The sequence below is a fragment of the Geotrypetes seraphini genome, chromosome 3 (assembly GCF_902459505.1).
Source record: "Geotrypetes seraphini chromosome 3, aGeoSer1.1, whole genome shotgun sequence".
Lineage (NCBI taxonomy): Eukaryota > Metazoa > Chordata > Amphibia > Gymnophiona > Dermophiidae > Geotrypetes > Geotrypetes seraphini.
Window position 1 is genome coordinate 74,195,567 of NC_047086.1, and position 14,946 is coordinate 74,210,512.

At 45.3% G+C, this 14,946-nt stretch overlaps 1 protein-coding gene across 1 annotated transcript in view; it reads left to right on the forward strand.

Moving 5' to 3' along the window:
• CSMD1 (CUB and Sushi multiple domains 1) overlaps positions 1–14,946 on the forward strand; it is a 2,397,241-nt gene that overhangs the window by 2,193,728 nt on the left and 188,567 nt on the right. The window contains exon 54 of the mRNA XM_033936341.1: positions 2,386–2,559. Within this exon, the coding sequence (XP_033792232.1) occupies positions 2,386–2,559 (174 nt within the window). The remainder of the gene's footprint in view (positions 1–2,385; positions 2,560–14,946) is intronic.

Below are 14,946 nucleotides of genomic sequence, written 5' to 3' on the forward strand. Positions count from 1 at the left end.
GTCCCAGAAAACAGACTGGCAAGCAGACTCCAAGTTTATGCTTATTAAAAAAATATACCAATTGATCTTACATCAGTTTTAAAAGGAATGAAGGTGTCTGAGCAGACATGGTGATAACATAGGACATGTCCGGGGAAATCTGGACATCTAGTAACCCTAATTTCAGCCAACTTTTTGAGGGCTACAATGGAGGACTTTGGGGGCTGCACATTGGAGACCATTGGGATAGGGATAGGTCTACAGAAAAGAGGAAGGATAAAGGGCAATGGATTTGATATTCTACCTTTCTGTTGAATAACCAAAGCAGTTTACATGTACCCTGTATTCAGGTACTTTCTCTTTCCCTAATGGGCTAACAATCTAAGCAATAGGGGCCTAGTTTTATAAATGGCATCTAACTACTAGGCACAGTTGTCCCTAAGTGCCATTTATAGAATTGCACCTAGCAGAATCTAAATGTTCTTAGGTGACGGTAGGCGTTGAATTCTTAGGCACACTGCCATTTAGGCTAGAGTTTTTGGGCCTAAATGAGTTCACCTAAGGTAGGCATCTAAATCCAATCCATGCCCAAACTCCACCCCAGATCTGCCTCCTAACCACACCTACTTTGTAGTAGGCGCATCGGTGTAGATGCATACTGAGTTAGGCGCCTACCGCTAAATTATTATTTTTTTAATTGTTTAAAATTATTTTTTAATGGTGTTTCAATTATCAGTGCTGATCAAGCCAATTAACAAATTAAGTTAGGCACCTAGATCAGCTAGGTGTGCCAATCTAAAAGCCTAACTTTAGGGGGGAGACTATGGTGCAGTGGTTAAATCCATAGCCTCAGCAACCTAAGGTTGTGGGTTCAAATCCACACTGCTCCTTGTGACCCTGAGCAGTCACTTAATCTCCCCCTTGTGCCAGGTGCATTAGATAGATTGAGAACCCACCAGGACCGAGAGGGAAAATGCTTGAGTACATGAATAAATTCATGTAAACCATTCTGAGCTCCTCTGGGAGAACAGTATAGAAAATTGAATAAATAAAATAAATATAAAATCAGAGCCTAGGGGGTTCATAATAAAAATAAAGTTCAAAAAGTGGCCTAAGTCAGTACTTAGATGATCAAAAAGACAGATCATTCAAGTACCGATATTCAAAGCTCATTTTAGACATATCTAAAACCAGCTTAGGCCTTTGCCCTGCCTCTGAACACCTAGAGCAAAAAGAGGCGATTTTGGAGGAGGGGAAAGGGTAAGAGGTGGGCGGGAGGTGGTTTGACCTAGACAGTCATCTGGCAGCCTTAACCAAAAAGGGTTGCCAGTTGCCAGATGAAACTTATACGTTTTGACTTAGACCAAGGCAAAACAGGTTTAAGTTCCAGCCCAGGCAACCTGTCCATCCCCCACTGCAACGACCGCAGCAGAAGAGATGCCTAATCTCTCCTGCCTCAATCGGTATTCCCCTTGCCGCAATTTAGATTAGGCATCTCTCCTGCTGCGATAGTTGTAGAGGGGGGGGGGGGGTCCCCAGGATTCTGTAACTGGTGTTGTTTTTGACAGATGCCAGTTACAGAATCTGCTTTTAGGCGAAGGACTGGCCCCTCCTTCGCCTAAAAGGTTTTGTTTTGGGCAATTGGGACTTGGGCGATTTTTTGGTTGGGAATGTGTTTTAGACGTAGTAGTGGTCTGGGCGATTAAACTGTTGAATGTAGAGGTATGCCATTCTCAAAAAAACCCTTATTTTGGACTTTTTTTTAAGAATGGACATTTCCCTGCTGCTACTTTCAGCGTTTAAGGACTTAGGCCAGAAGGAGATGTTGTTAGATGTTGTTTTTTTATTATGCTCTTCCATATGTAGATCTCATCTAATTGCACTATTAATTGTGAGTCTACAAGCTGCACCTGAATATATAACAAACAGTAAATTTGGCCCTATGATTCTTATTTGACATCATATTCTATGAAAATAAACTATAACTATATTTTGGATCCCCATATTTCATTTATATAGTAAAACCTTGGATTGCAAGTAACTTGGTATACAAGTGTTTTGCAAGACAAGCAAAACATTTTATAAATTTTAACTTGATAAACAAGCAAGGTCTTGCAATTCAAGCACATATAGTATAGGCACATCACATCATCACAATTGAGCCGATGGTTCTTCTCTCTCTGACACTGCAGGAGTGTAGTGACTGTTATAAACCAGCAAAGTCTTGCAATACAAGTACATACATTATTTTGTATTAATGTTTTTGGGTTGTGGAACAAATCGTCTGAGTTTCCATTATTTCTTATGGGGAAATTCGCTTTGATATACAAGTGTTTTGGATTACAAGCATGGTTTCAGAACGAATTATGCTCACAAACCAAGGTTTTACTGTATATTTTTCTCCAGCTATTACATGTGGCCATCCAGGAAATCCTGCAAATGGGCTCACCAATGGCAGCGAATTCAATTTGAATGATGTTGTGCACTTTACCTGCAGTACTGGATATCTGCTTCAGGGTATGTCCCGAGCACAGTGCCGGAGCAATGGTCAATGGAGCAGTTCTCTACCAATTTGTCGAGGTAAGACAACTTTCTTTTAACATTGGATATCTGCATGCTTATTTGAACCAAGGTAAGCACACAGTTTATTTGGTGTCACAATGTTGCTGGTATCTCCATTATCTCCAGGCCCTGGGCCCTATGATGTACTGATTAGCATCATTGTTTTCACATTGCTTGAATAGCAAAGGGAGCACCAGAGCCCATGATGGAACTATGAAAGGAAATGAGCGCACAGGAATATTGAAAGTCACAGTTCCCGAGAGTCCTGAACTGACAGAAAGTGAGCTCACAGTGGCAAGCATTTTTAACACACAAGTGAGGCAATTAAGGTATCTGCAGCTAATTAGTCAGACTGCAGGTAAATGCAAGAAAAGCCAAGCTGTTTGCAAAGAAAACAGGGAGGCCTATGCAGAAAGCCTCGAAGTAGAGCTCACAAATTATCACAAAATATTGCAGGTTGCTATAATCAATGGTTACTACAGTGTTCCAAGTGTGGCAATAATTCATAGCTCATTTCCTTATGTCACCTTTCCATGTCAATGGCTAAGCAGTGATTGGCTCAGACACTGACAAGAAGAGTGACTTTGAAAAAAAACAAACTGCCAGTATCTTGACCCAGCTTTTTGCAGGGCCCCTATCCCTGGTAGTCTACTGGCATTGCTCCATCTCCTTGACCCAACAAAATCTTAACACTTCTATTCTCCAGAGTAGAACTTATAAATACCTGGTAGTCTAGTGAGCCCCCTGATATGGCAGACGAGTTCTGCCCGGTGCATCCCAGGAGGCACTTCCATTTTATAGATGACAATGCAGAAGGTAAGAGCAACTGGGCTTCCAAAATGTGTTAGTGGTGACTGTTTGGGTGCCACTAGACAGCAGGGGGTAGGCGAGACACAGGAAGGGAGGGGACCCACTATACAATCAGGGAGACACAGGAAGGGAGGGTGCCACTGGACAGCAGGGGTGGAAGAACATAAGAACATAAACAATGCCTCCACTGGGTCAGACTCGAGGTCCATCGTGCCCAGCAGTCCGCTCACGCGGCGGCCCAACAGGTCCAGGACCTGTGCAGTAGCCCTCTACCTATACCCCTCTATCCCTTTCTCCAGCAGGAAATTGTCCAATCCTTTCTTGAACTCCGGTACCTTACTCTGTCCTATTACGTCCTCTGGAAGCGCATTCCAGGTGTCCACCACACGCTGGGTAAAGAAAAACTTCCTAGCATTCGTTCTGAATCTGTCTCCTTCCAACTTTTCCGAATGCCTTCTTGTTCTTTTATGTTTTGAAAGTTTGAAGAATCTGTCCCTCTCTACTCTCTCTATGCCCTTCATGATCTTGTAGGTCTCTTTCATGTCTCCTCTGAGTCTCCGCTTTTCCAGGGAGAAGAGCCCCAGTCTCTCCAATCTTTCAGTGTATGAAAGGTTTTCCATGCCCTTAGTCATTCGTGTCGCTCTCCTCTGGACCCTCTCAAGTATTGCCATATCCTTCTTAAGGTACAGTGACCAATACTGAACACAGTACTCCAGGTGCGGGCGCACCATTGCCCGATACAACGGCAGGATGACTTCTCTCATTCTGGTCGTAATACCCTTCTTAATAATACCCAACATTCTGTTTGCCTTTTTCGCGGCTGCTGCACATTGTGCTGTTGACTTCATTGTAATGTCCACCAGTAATGTGTTGAGACACAGGAAGGGAGGGGCCCACTAGACAATCAGGGAGTATTTGTTTTAAAATTTAGATTGGGTGGGGAGGTGAGAGTTAACTGAGAAGGGACCATTTCCAACAGCTCATAGGTGTCTCTGCTGTATGTGCACTGGTGTGATATACAGGCCTCTTTCACAGACAGAAGTGGACAGAGATTTAATTGAATAATAATAATAATAATAATTTTATTCTTATATACCGCCAAAGCCATAGTAGTTCGAGGCGGTTTACAGTAAGAAGTACTGGATAATCAGCGAAAAAAAATACAAATCATCAGAAATACATACAATATAAAAAAGATAAAAAATTAAAAACAATGAACCCTTAGGTTATAAATTGATCAAACAACTGCATTTTTACTAATTTTCTAAAAATAAAATAAGATGAAGCATGCATAATATTACCCAGCCAATCATTCATTTTACCTGCCTGGAAAATAAGAGTTCTATCCAGAAATCTTTTAAAATGATAAGCATTTACTGTTGGGTAAGCAAACATATGGATTCTGCGTGTAGGCCTGTTAAAACGGTCCAGGAAATAGTGAGAAACCAGGTACGCAGGAGCCATAACAAATATTGATTTAAAACAGATGCAGGTAAATTTAAACAGAACTCTTGCCTCCATCGCCAGCCAGTATAATTTTTTATAATAGGGATTAATATGCTCCCATTTTTTTAAACCAAATATCAGTCGAACTGCTGAATTATGAATAACTCAAAGTCTTTTAAGGGTTTTCTTATAAGTTCCCAAGTAAATTATATTGCAATAATCAAGCATACTTTAGATGGAAGACTGAACTAGCAGACAAAATGATACTGCATCAAAATGTTTTTTTAATGGTTCGGAGTTTCCATAAGACTGAGAAACATTTTCTGACTAACATTCAAAATATAACTGTAAAAGGAGAAGTACTACTAACAGGTCATTTTAGTATGCCAAGTGTTGATTGGGGTATCCCTATTGCAGGGAATCCTAGAAGTAGGGAGATCCTGTATTCTCTACAGGAAAAACTGTTCCAGCTGTTTGTAATGGAACCCATGTGGAATGGGGCCATACTAAACTTAGGGCTCCTTTTAGGGTTTAACGCGTGGAATAGTGCACGCTGAAATGCTACGCACGCTAGACCTTAATGCCAGCATTGAGCTGGCATTAGTTCTAGAAGTGTAGTGCGGGTTTAGCATGCACTAAAATCCTGTGTGCGCTAAAAACGCTAGCGCACCTTAGTAAAAGGAGCCCTTGGAGGTGCATAATCGAAAGGAACTTCGAAGTCGCAAGTCGTCCAAAGTAAAAAACAGCCTAGAACACATTTTCGAAAAATACGTCCAAAAATTTTTTTTGTTTCGAAAATCGTCTAAGTATACGTCCTGCCGATCTGATCGTCCAAGTCATTAAATCGACCATCTTTATACCACATTTTCGTCCAACTTTTCGTCCAAGTCTAAAATGCCTAGAACAAGCCCTGTTGGACGTGGGAGGGGTCTGCAAAGTGATGGACTGCACACCCAGACATGCCACCTAAATAGTGGGGTACCTTACAGGGCACTGCTGTGAACTTCACAAAAAGGGTGTCATGGCTTCTCCTCACTACAGCTCCCTTATAGGTGATGGTGAGCCCCGCAAACCATCTCCAGAATCCCCTAGACCCACTTATCTACCACCCTAATAGCCATTATGGCTGCAGGAGCCACTTATATGCCAGTAAAAAAGGGTTTTTGGAGTGCACATGTTTAAGTATCAATGCAGTGATTACAGGGGCTTATGGGCATGGGTCCTCCTCTCAATGAGTCCCTAACCCACCCTCAAGTCGGCTTATGCTGCCTCTGTGCTGGACGACTAGGCTTTCCTATGCCAGGCTGCCAAGTGATGATGGTCTGGAGGCTGAATTTTAAAAGGTGTGATTAATATTTTTATGGGGGTGGGGGAGGGGCAGTGATCACTGGGGTAGTGTATGGGGGTCTGTATTATGTGTTTGCAGTGCTTATCTGGTGACTTTAGGTGTTTTTTGTGTGACTTAGACCATGTTTTACATGAACTAAGTCACAACGTCCAAGTTCCGTCAATCCTGGGCTGTATAACTTTCGGTTATACATGCTGCACGACTAAGTCTAAGCCAGCCCATGTCCCACCCAACTCCTGCCCTCGACACTCCTCCTGAAACGCCCCGTTTAGCTTTGGTCGTTCAGCGGCACTATGAAGGCCTAGATCGTTTAGAAATACGTCCAAAACCCGTTTTTATTATCGGCACTTGGACATATTTGGACAATGTTCATCCAAGTGCCGACTTAGGCCGGTTTTTGGATGTTTTTCTCTTTCGATTTTTTGCCTCTTAGGCCCTGATTCTCTAAAAGTGCGTCCCGATTTTAGGCAGCTGTAGGCGTCCTACAGCTGTCTAATCAGCCAATCGTGATGCACGTTTTTAAAAAAAAAAATGCTCCCCCAGGCAGGCCGCCTATACTGAAGGCGAGGCCCGCAAGACACCTAGGCCCTGATTCTGTATAGGACGCCCGGGAGAGGCGTCCTATTCAGAATCGGCCTAAACTAAACCCCGATTCTGTAACCGGCGTCCATGTTACAGACGCGGGTTAGAGAATCGGGTTAGATTAGACACGGCCCGCTACACTTATCGCGGCAAGGGATCTCTCTGCCGCTATAAGTATAGCGGGCCGTGGCCCCCTGACCGATCACTGGCAGGAGGGTGCCCAAACCCTCCTGCCCGAAGACGCACCCCCCCCCCCGACACTACCGACCCCCCCCCCCACACTACCGATCGCCCCCCCCCCCCGACAATATCGGTCGCTGGCAGGAGGGTGCCCAATCCCTCCTGCCCGAAGACACACTCCCCCCCCCCGACACTACCGACCGCCCCCCCCGACATTACCGATCCCCCCCTGACAATATCGGTCGCTGGCAGGAGGGTGCCCAATCCCTCCTGCCCGAAGACGCACCCCCCCCGGCGCTAACAACCCCCACTCCACCAAACCTGTTCTTACAGATGGGTCTTGCACGTCGAGCAAGCAGGCACACCTCGTCGAAATGAGGCGGGCCCGCCTCTTCCCGGCCCATCCCGCCGAAGCCTAAGGCCTGATTGGCCCAGGCTCTAGAAGCCTGGACCAATCAGGCCTTAGGAATAGCGGGTCCGCCCATCCCTACTAAGTCTAAGGTCTGATTGGCCAATCAGGCCTTAGATTAAGTGGGGATGGGCGGACCCGCTATGCCTAAGGCCTGATTGGTCCAGGCTTCTAGAGCCTGGGCCAATCAGGCCTTAGGCTTCGGCGGGATGGGACGGGAAGGGGCGGGCTCGCCTCATTTCGACGAGGCGTGCCTGCTTGCTCGACGTGCAAGACCCATCTGTAAGAACAGGTTTGGTGGAGTGGGGGTTGTTAGCGCCGGGGGGGGTGGCATCTTCGGGCAGGAGGGATTGGGCACCCTCCTGCAAGCGACCGATATTGTCGGGGGGGGATCGGTAATGTCGGGGGGGGGCGGTCGGTAGTGTCGGGGAGGGGGGTGCGTCTTCGGGCAGGAGGGTTTGGGCACCCTCCTGCCAGTGATCGGTCAGGGGCCACGGCCCGCTATACTTATAGCGGCAGAGAGATCCCTTGCCGCGATAAGTATAGCGGCCGCGTCTACTTACAATGTAGACCAGCATTTTGCTGGCCTACATTTTTAAGCTTCTCATCTACTAGGGAGACGCGTAGGGCCGCCTAGGTTCAGCCTAAGGCCCGCCTAAGGCCCTTAGACGAGCTTAGGCATCTTACGGGTCTCCCTAGGCTCCTGGAGGCGCCTTCAGGCCTGCCTGGGGAGCATTTTTTTTAAAAAAAACGTGCATCCCGATTGGCTGATTAGACAGCTGTAGGACGTCTACAGCTGCCTAAAATCGGGACGCACTTTTAGAGAATCAGGGCCTTAGTGTTTATGAATGTTATAGTGGTTGATCATCTGGCATTTGATGATCACCACTTGGTGTGGTTTAATATTAAGCAAACAAAACAACAGCAATGGAGACGAAGAAAAATGTAACCTATAATCTTCCAATAGATTAATTTATTAATTCAGAAGGTCAACTCAAGGCCTACCACTGGAGTCTGAAAATGTTGAATGGAACTATTTACACAGGTGTATAATTAAACTTCATATTAGGAAAAATACACAAAAAATCATTAATACCAATATATCCAGTGAGGGGGGAGGGGTGATCCGCCCTGGGCACCGACTTGCCAGCACACATCCTCCTCTCCGCCCCATGCTCCTTCCCCCCCCCCCCTACCGCACATGTGTGTCCCTTCCTTTGAACCTCTAACATTCGTGGCACAAGCAGCAACCCCAACCAGCGAAAACTCTTCCTCTGACATCACGTCCCAATAAAGAGGCAGGTAAGAATGAGAAAAAAGATGAATAAACATTATGTAAAGGTGGGAATGAATCATTTGGCACTTTCACCTGACATAAATTAGCATCTGTTTTCTGGGCACTCCCATGAATGCTATGGGGTATTCCACCTCTCTGTAGTACATGAAAAGTGGTATACTTTTATTATATGGAGGTATTTTCTCTGTTCCTAGTGGGCTCACAATCTAAGTTTTGTCCCTGGGACAATAGTGGGTTAAACAGCTTGCCTAGAGTCACAAAAAAGTGCAGTGAAAATCAAAGCCTCAGTTTCTCAGCTCACCTTGTTTTCTTTATAAAGCCAAGGACTTATCAACACCCCCTCATACACTAAGCATTAGTCTACATGTCCAGTCCCACCTTGTTTTCTTTATAAAGCCAAGGACTTATCAGCACCCCCTCATACACTAAGCATTAGTCTACATGTCCAGTGTTTTATTTTGTAGAATTTCCAAGATTTTCAATCAATGATGTAATCAGCACTGATTTTTTTTTTTGGAGCTATTAGGCATTGCAGATATTGAAAACTGTTGAAAACTCCTTCCAGAAGTGTTCATGATTTTGATAAATCACATTATTAATGACAGTTTGCAATGGGATTTGCAGTGATGCCCTGTAACTGATTAGTTGACAAAGTAATGTGTTGAATATTGTAAATACAAAATATTGACTTTAAGAATGTATTTCCAGAGATGTATTAATATTCCAAAATACTAGATTCATGAATCATGTTGGTATCTTTTATAAACTATGATGCCAATACTTGACAAAATATTTTTTTTTGCAAGATGGCAGTTTTCCTTTTGTAGGGTATACAGTACATGTACATTTTTAGTCTGAAGGATTTCTAAGGGAATGAAAAGGACACTGGATGATATGGATGGGCAGACTGGATAGGATATATGGTGGTGGGGGGGTTGCCTTCATTTTTATGTTTTGGGGGGTTTTTGTTGGGGGAGGGGTTCTGTTTCTATAGATTTAGAAAATTGCCTGAGTTCAGATAGAGCTTTGCCATTTGTTTAAAGAAATGTTAAAAATAAACTGAATCTGGGACAAGTAAAAAATAACAAGAGACATACATTGAGGATGCTTGGTAAGAACATTTTTCACAGAAAAATTGTGAGAAAAGGAACAAAGTTGGCATTTGTAGGTACTATACCAAGCATATTGAAATAAAAAGCTTGCTTTCAGTACTGCTTGGCTGCATAATAGACAGAGACGTTCTTAAAAACTTTAAAAGCGCTTTTGTGATTTATGTGGTCTGAGTTGCTGATCTCAGCCCAATTTCCAGTGGATGATTGTCTACCTCAATAAACATACCTTTGTAATTGGCATCCCGCTGGTAGTCTTAGCAGGCAGGGAACCTAATAATTTCCCACGAAGAGATAAATTAATCACCATTAGTGGTGTTCACTCAGAAAAGGGTCTGGAGATTGTTGGTAAGAGCAACGAAGGAAGCTTATACTGCAACTGCCTGCGCTGCACCAACTCTCTAGTACAAAATCAAGCAGTAAACACGAATCATTGCCAGTTAGTATAAGCAGATTTGCAAACAAGTTTTACACATTCTAGCAAGGCAGAGTAGAATGGCCAAGCGGTTACGGCATCAGGCTCCAACTAGTGGTCACTGTAAATTGTGCAGTCCAGTTCACTATCTGTTACTTCGGACATTGCAACATTTATTTAAAAGAAGAGTGTCTCCTTGACAGAGTCAAGAGCAAGTTAAAATGCTTTCTTTTTAAAGATGCATTTGACTGCTAGTAAGCTAGATAGGAGCCTTTAATGAATCTTATTTTCTGACTTATTTCAAGTCTTCTGCTTTTACCCTCCCTGTTGTTTTTTCCTTATTTGTCTTCTTTTCTATCAATAATTGTATTTATTTCCCCATTTTTTCCCTTTTGTTTGGTATGTTCTGTTTGGTTAGTCAAAAATGTTTGTTCTGTCCCCCCTGAAATTTGTAATTTTACTTTTTGTACATCGCTTAGAATTTTGAATAAGCGATTAATCAAATTTTTAATAAACTTGAAACTTAAACATGAGTCAATTTTTAAACAGAGGTATACATTTGCTGGAAGCTGGTGAAGCCTATGTAGATTTTTAAACATATATGGATAATGTCTGTCTGGCTGGGATGCCCAAGTCATGTCACCTGAAGAGATCCGCTGCCTGAGCTCCCTCTCCATACTTCCTTAGCAGCAATGAAGTTGGCGGCACACTTCAGCCACTGATGTTGACACTCCCGTGAATGCTTAGTATATGAACTCCACGTGCACAGGAGTGTTGGCATCAGTGGCGTAATAGGGGGGATGAACCACCTTGGGTGCCGTCTTGGTGGGGGTGTCTCTCCACCCCCACTGAACCATGCTTACGCCCTCCCTTCCCCCACTGTACCTCTTTAAATCTTTGTCAGTTTGAGCAAGTTCTCTGGCCTGCTGCTCGCGCTGGCCTGGCTCCCCTCTGAAACCACTTCTGGGTTGCGGGACCAGGAAGTGACATCAGAGGAAAAGTCAACGGTGGTGTGGGCAGCAGACCAGACAAGCTGCTCGTGCTGGTGAAGATTTAAAGAGGTGTGGGAATAAGGGAGGGCATGAGTGTGGCGTGGAAGGTGGGGAAAGAGCGAGGGGCAGTGAGGAAGGTGCAGGGGAGATCCACCGCCCCAGGTATCTCCCACCCTCGCTAAGCCACTGGTTGGCATCTGTGGCTGAAGCATGGTTATACCTTCCTCTGTTCAGGCAGCGTGGAGAGGGAACTCGGGCCGCAGATCTCTTCAGCTGGCAGTCTTGGGAATCTACAACAGCATTAAAGTATCCTGTGACTCCCATGTTAGTTCAATGCAGCAGCCCAGGGGAATGTGCCACATGGTTTTGGAACAGCTACTTCCTAGAATACTAGCTCACCAGGTATATGCACACTTAAGACAGCCATAGAGCTAATATGTTAGCTGAAGATACATATATAAATAAATAACTTTGTTCGGATGGGGGATTATTTATTTATTTTTATTTATTTTTAAAATGTATATACCGTTTTATTCCAAAACAGTTTACAAATAGTTACATACATAAAATATTATAAAATTCAGAACAAGGTTAGAACAAAACAAACAGATTCAACCCTTACATAAAATCAATTTCTCAAAGAAATGCATCTACAAATAATTGTGTTTTCAGCATTTTCCTAAATGAGCTCTTATCTCTACATTTTTGGATTTGACCAACCAGGCTATTCCACAACTTAACCCCTGCACTTGTAAAAGTCACGGCATCTGTTTCCACATATTTAGGGTTAGCTTTTGTTTTCAGCAATGCTGAACTTTCAGAGCAGAATGGTCTTAATGGTTGATACTCAGACATCAAACCTTTCAAAAATGCAGGGATCGTACCATATAAAGATTGGTAACATATCATAATTGCTTTGTATCGAATTCTGAATGCAACTGGCAGCCAATGCAATTGTCAGAGTAATATGCTCATATCTTGATGTTCCAGTTATCAATCTAGCCACAGCATTCTGTACCACTTGCAAAGCCCTGCACCTGGTCTTAGTTATTCCCAGGTACAGGACATTGCAATAGTCCAGACGCGACAAGATCATTGCTTGTACAACAGCATGAAAGTCAGATGGTAACATCATTGGTTTTAAACGATACAATAAATTTCAAGGAATTGTTGTATGGATGGGAAAGTCTGGAAGAAGTAGAAATGAAGTGGACAAAAATAGAAATGTGCTATGCCTCATTGGAAGTAAAAGGGTAGGAATCCAGGAAAGTGTAATAGTTGACTAGCCCTTTCACCTAACATAAATTAGCATCTGTTCTCTGGGCATATTACTTGAGTTGCAAAATTTGATTCAACCTCACTTTCCTCATGAACAGTAATCAGATTATAAGCACTTGAAAAAATCTGAGTAAATTTTCCCAAATCTAAAAAGCCCAAATAGCACAGTTACTTACCGTAACAGGTGTTATCCAGGGACAGCAGGCATATATTCTCACATGTGGGTGACGTCATCTACGGAGCCCCGATGCGGAAGCATTTTCAAGCAAACTTGATTGAAGATTTAAGTTTGCTCTGCTGCTCCACGCATGCGTGCCTTCCTGCTCCACTAGGGGGTGCATCCCCTCGTGGTCTCCAGTTCACTTAACTAGCCAAGAAGCCAACCTCGGGGAGGTGGGTGGGTTGTGAGAATATATGCCTGCTGTCCCTGGATAACACCTGTTACGGTAAGTAACTGTGCTTTATCCCAGGACAAGCAGGCATGATATTCTCACATGTGGGTGACCTCCAAGCTTACTGAAGAGGGATGGAGGGAAGTTGGCAATTTAAGCAAATAGATTTCGCAACACCGATTGGCCGAACCGGCCATCGCTTCTGGATAGGGAGTCCAGACAGTAGTGGGAGGTGAAGGTATGAACCGAAGACCATGTGGCAGCCTTGCAGATTTCCTCAATAGGTGTTGACCTGAGGAAGGCTACGGAGGCTGCCATCGCTCGGACTTTGTGTCCCGTTACTCGACCATGCAGCGCGAGACCAGCCTGAGCGTAGCAAAAGGAGATGCAATCGGCCAACCAGTTGGACAAGGTGCGTTTGGAAACTGGGTGACCTAACCGGTTTGGGTCGAAGGACAAAAACAGTTGTGGGACTTTCCGGTGTGGCTGAGTGCGTTGGAGGTAAAAGGCCAACGCTCTTTTGCAGTCAAGAGTGTGGAGCGCCACTTCTCCGGGGTGAGAGTGGGGCTTGGGAAAAAACACAGGTAAGACAATGGACTGATTGAGATGGAAATCAGACACTACTTTAGGTAGGAACTTTGGATGGGTGCGGAGTACCACCTTGTCGTGATGGAATACCGTGAAGGGTGGGTCCGCTACCAGAGCTTGTAGCTCACTAACCCGCCGTGCGGACGTGAGTGCAAGTAGGAAAATTACCTTCCAAGTGAGGAATTTTGGATGGCATTTGTCTAGGGGCTCAAATGGAGGTTTCATTAGTTGAGCCAGAACCACGTTAAGGTCCCAAACCACCGGGGGAGGTTTGAGAGGGGGGTGGACGTTCAGCAGGCCCTTCATGAAGTGAGTGACTAAGGGATGGAGCGAGAGGGCTTTCCCTTCCAGGGGCTGATGAAAGGCCGCAATCGCACTGAGGTGTACTCGAATGGAGTTGGTCTTTAGGCCGGAATGAGATAGTTGAAGTAGATAGTCAAGGACCAGGGGGACGGGGACCGACACCGGGTCCTGGCTGTGGGAGGAGCACCAGGTTGAGAATCTGGTCCACTTTTGGGAGTAGCAGGTTCTCGTCGAGGTTTTTCTAGAGGCCTCCAATATCTCCTTGACTGATTGAGACACGGGGAGAGCAGTCAGGGGGAGAGAAACCAAGCATTCAGATGAAGAGATTGAAGATTGGGATGTAACAGTGAACCCTGACCCTGTGACAGTAGAGAGGGAAACAGAGGCAGAGGCAGTGGATCTCTGACACTGAGTTGAAGTAGAAGGGAAAACCACGGCTGGCGTGGCCAGCGAGGGGCAATCAGGATCAGGGTGGCTTGTACTGTTTTCAGGTGGACAAGCGTCCGCAGTATCAGAGGGAACGGCGGGAACGCGTACAGGAACCTTCCCTCCCAATCGAGGAGGAAGGCGTCGGCCTCGAGCCGGTCCGGGGAGTATATCCGGGAGCAGAAGAGAGGCAGCTTGTGATTGTGAGGGGACGCGAACAGGTCTATTTGAGGCGTCCCCCACCGTTCGAACACTCCTCGTAGGGCCTGAGAGTGTAGTGACCACTCGTGTGGCTGGAGGAGGCGGCTGAGTCTGTCCGCCAGGCAGTTTTGTTCTCCTTGTATGTACACCGCCCGAAGGAAGGTGTTGTTGGAGATTGCCCATTTCCAGAGGCGCAGGGCTTCCCGGCAAAGGGGCCAAGATCCTGTGCCCCCTTGTTTGTTTACGTAGTACATCGCTACTTGATTGTCGGTTCGGATGAGAACCACTCGGTCGCGGAGCAGATGTTGGAAGGCTACTGCTGCGAGGTAGATGGCCCGAAGTTCTAGCACGTTGATGTGGCAACGGCGGTCTTGTGCTGACCACATTCCTTGGGTGCGCAGGCCGTCCAGATGGGCTCCCCAAGCGTACTCCGACGAGTCCGTGGTGAGTACCTTGCTGTGGGGTGGGGTGAGGAAGAGCAAACCTTTGGAAAGATTTGAAGAGTCGGCCCACCAGCGGAGCGATCGTTGCAATGAAGGAGTCACTGTCACGGAGTGGTCGATCGGGTCCCGGTCTTGACGCCATTGAGACGCCAGGGTCCATTGAGGGATTCTCAGATGGAGGCGGGC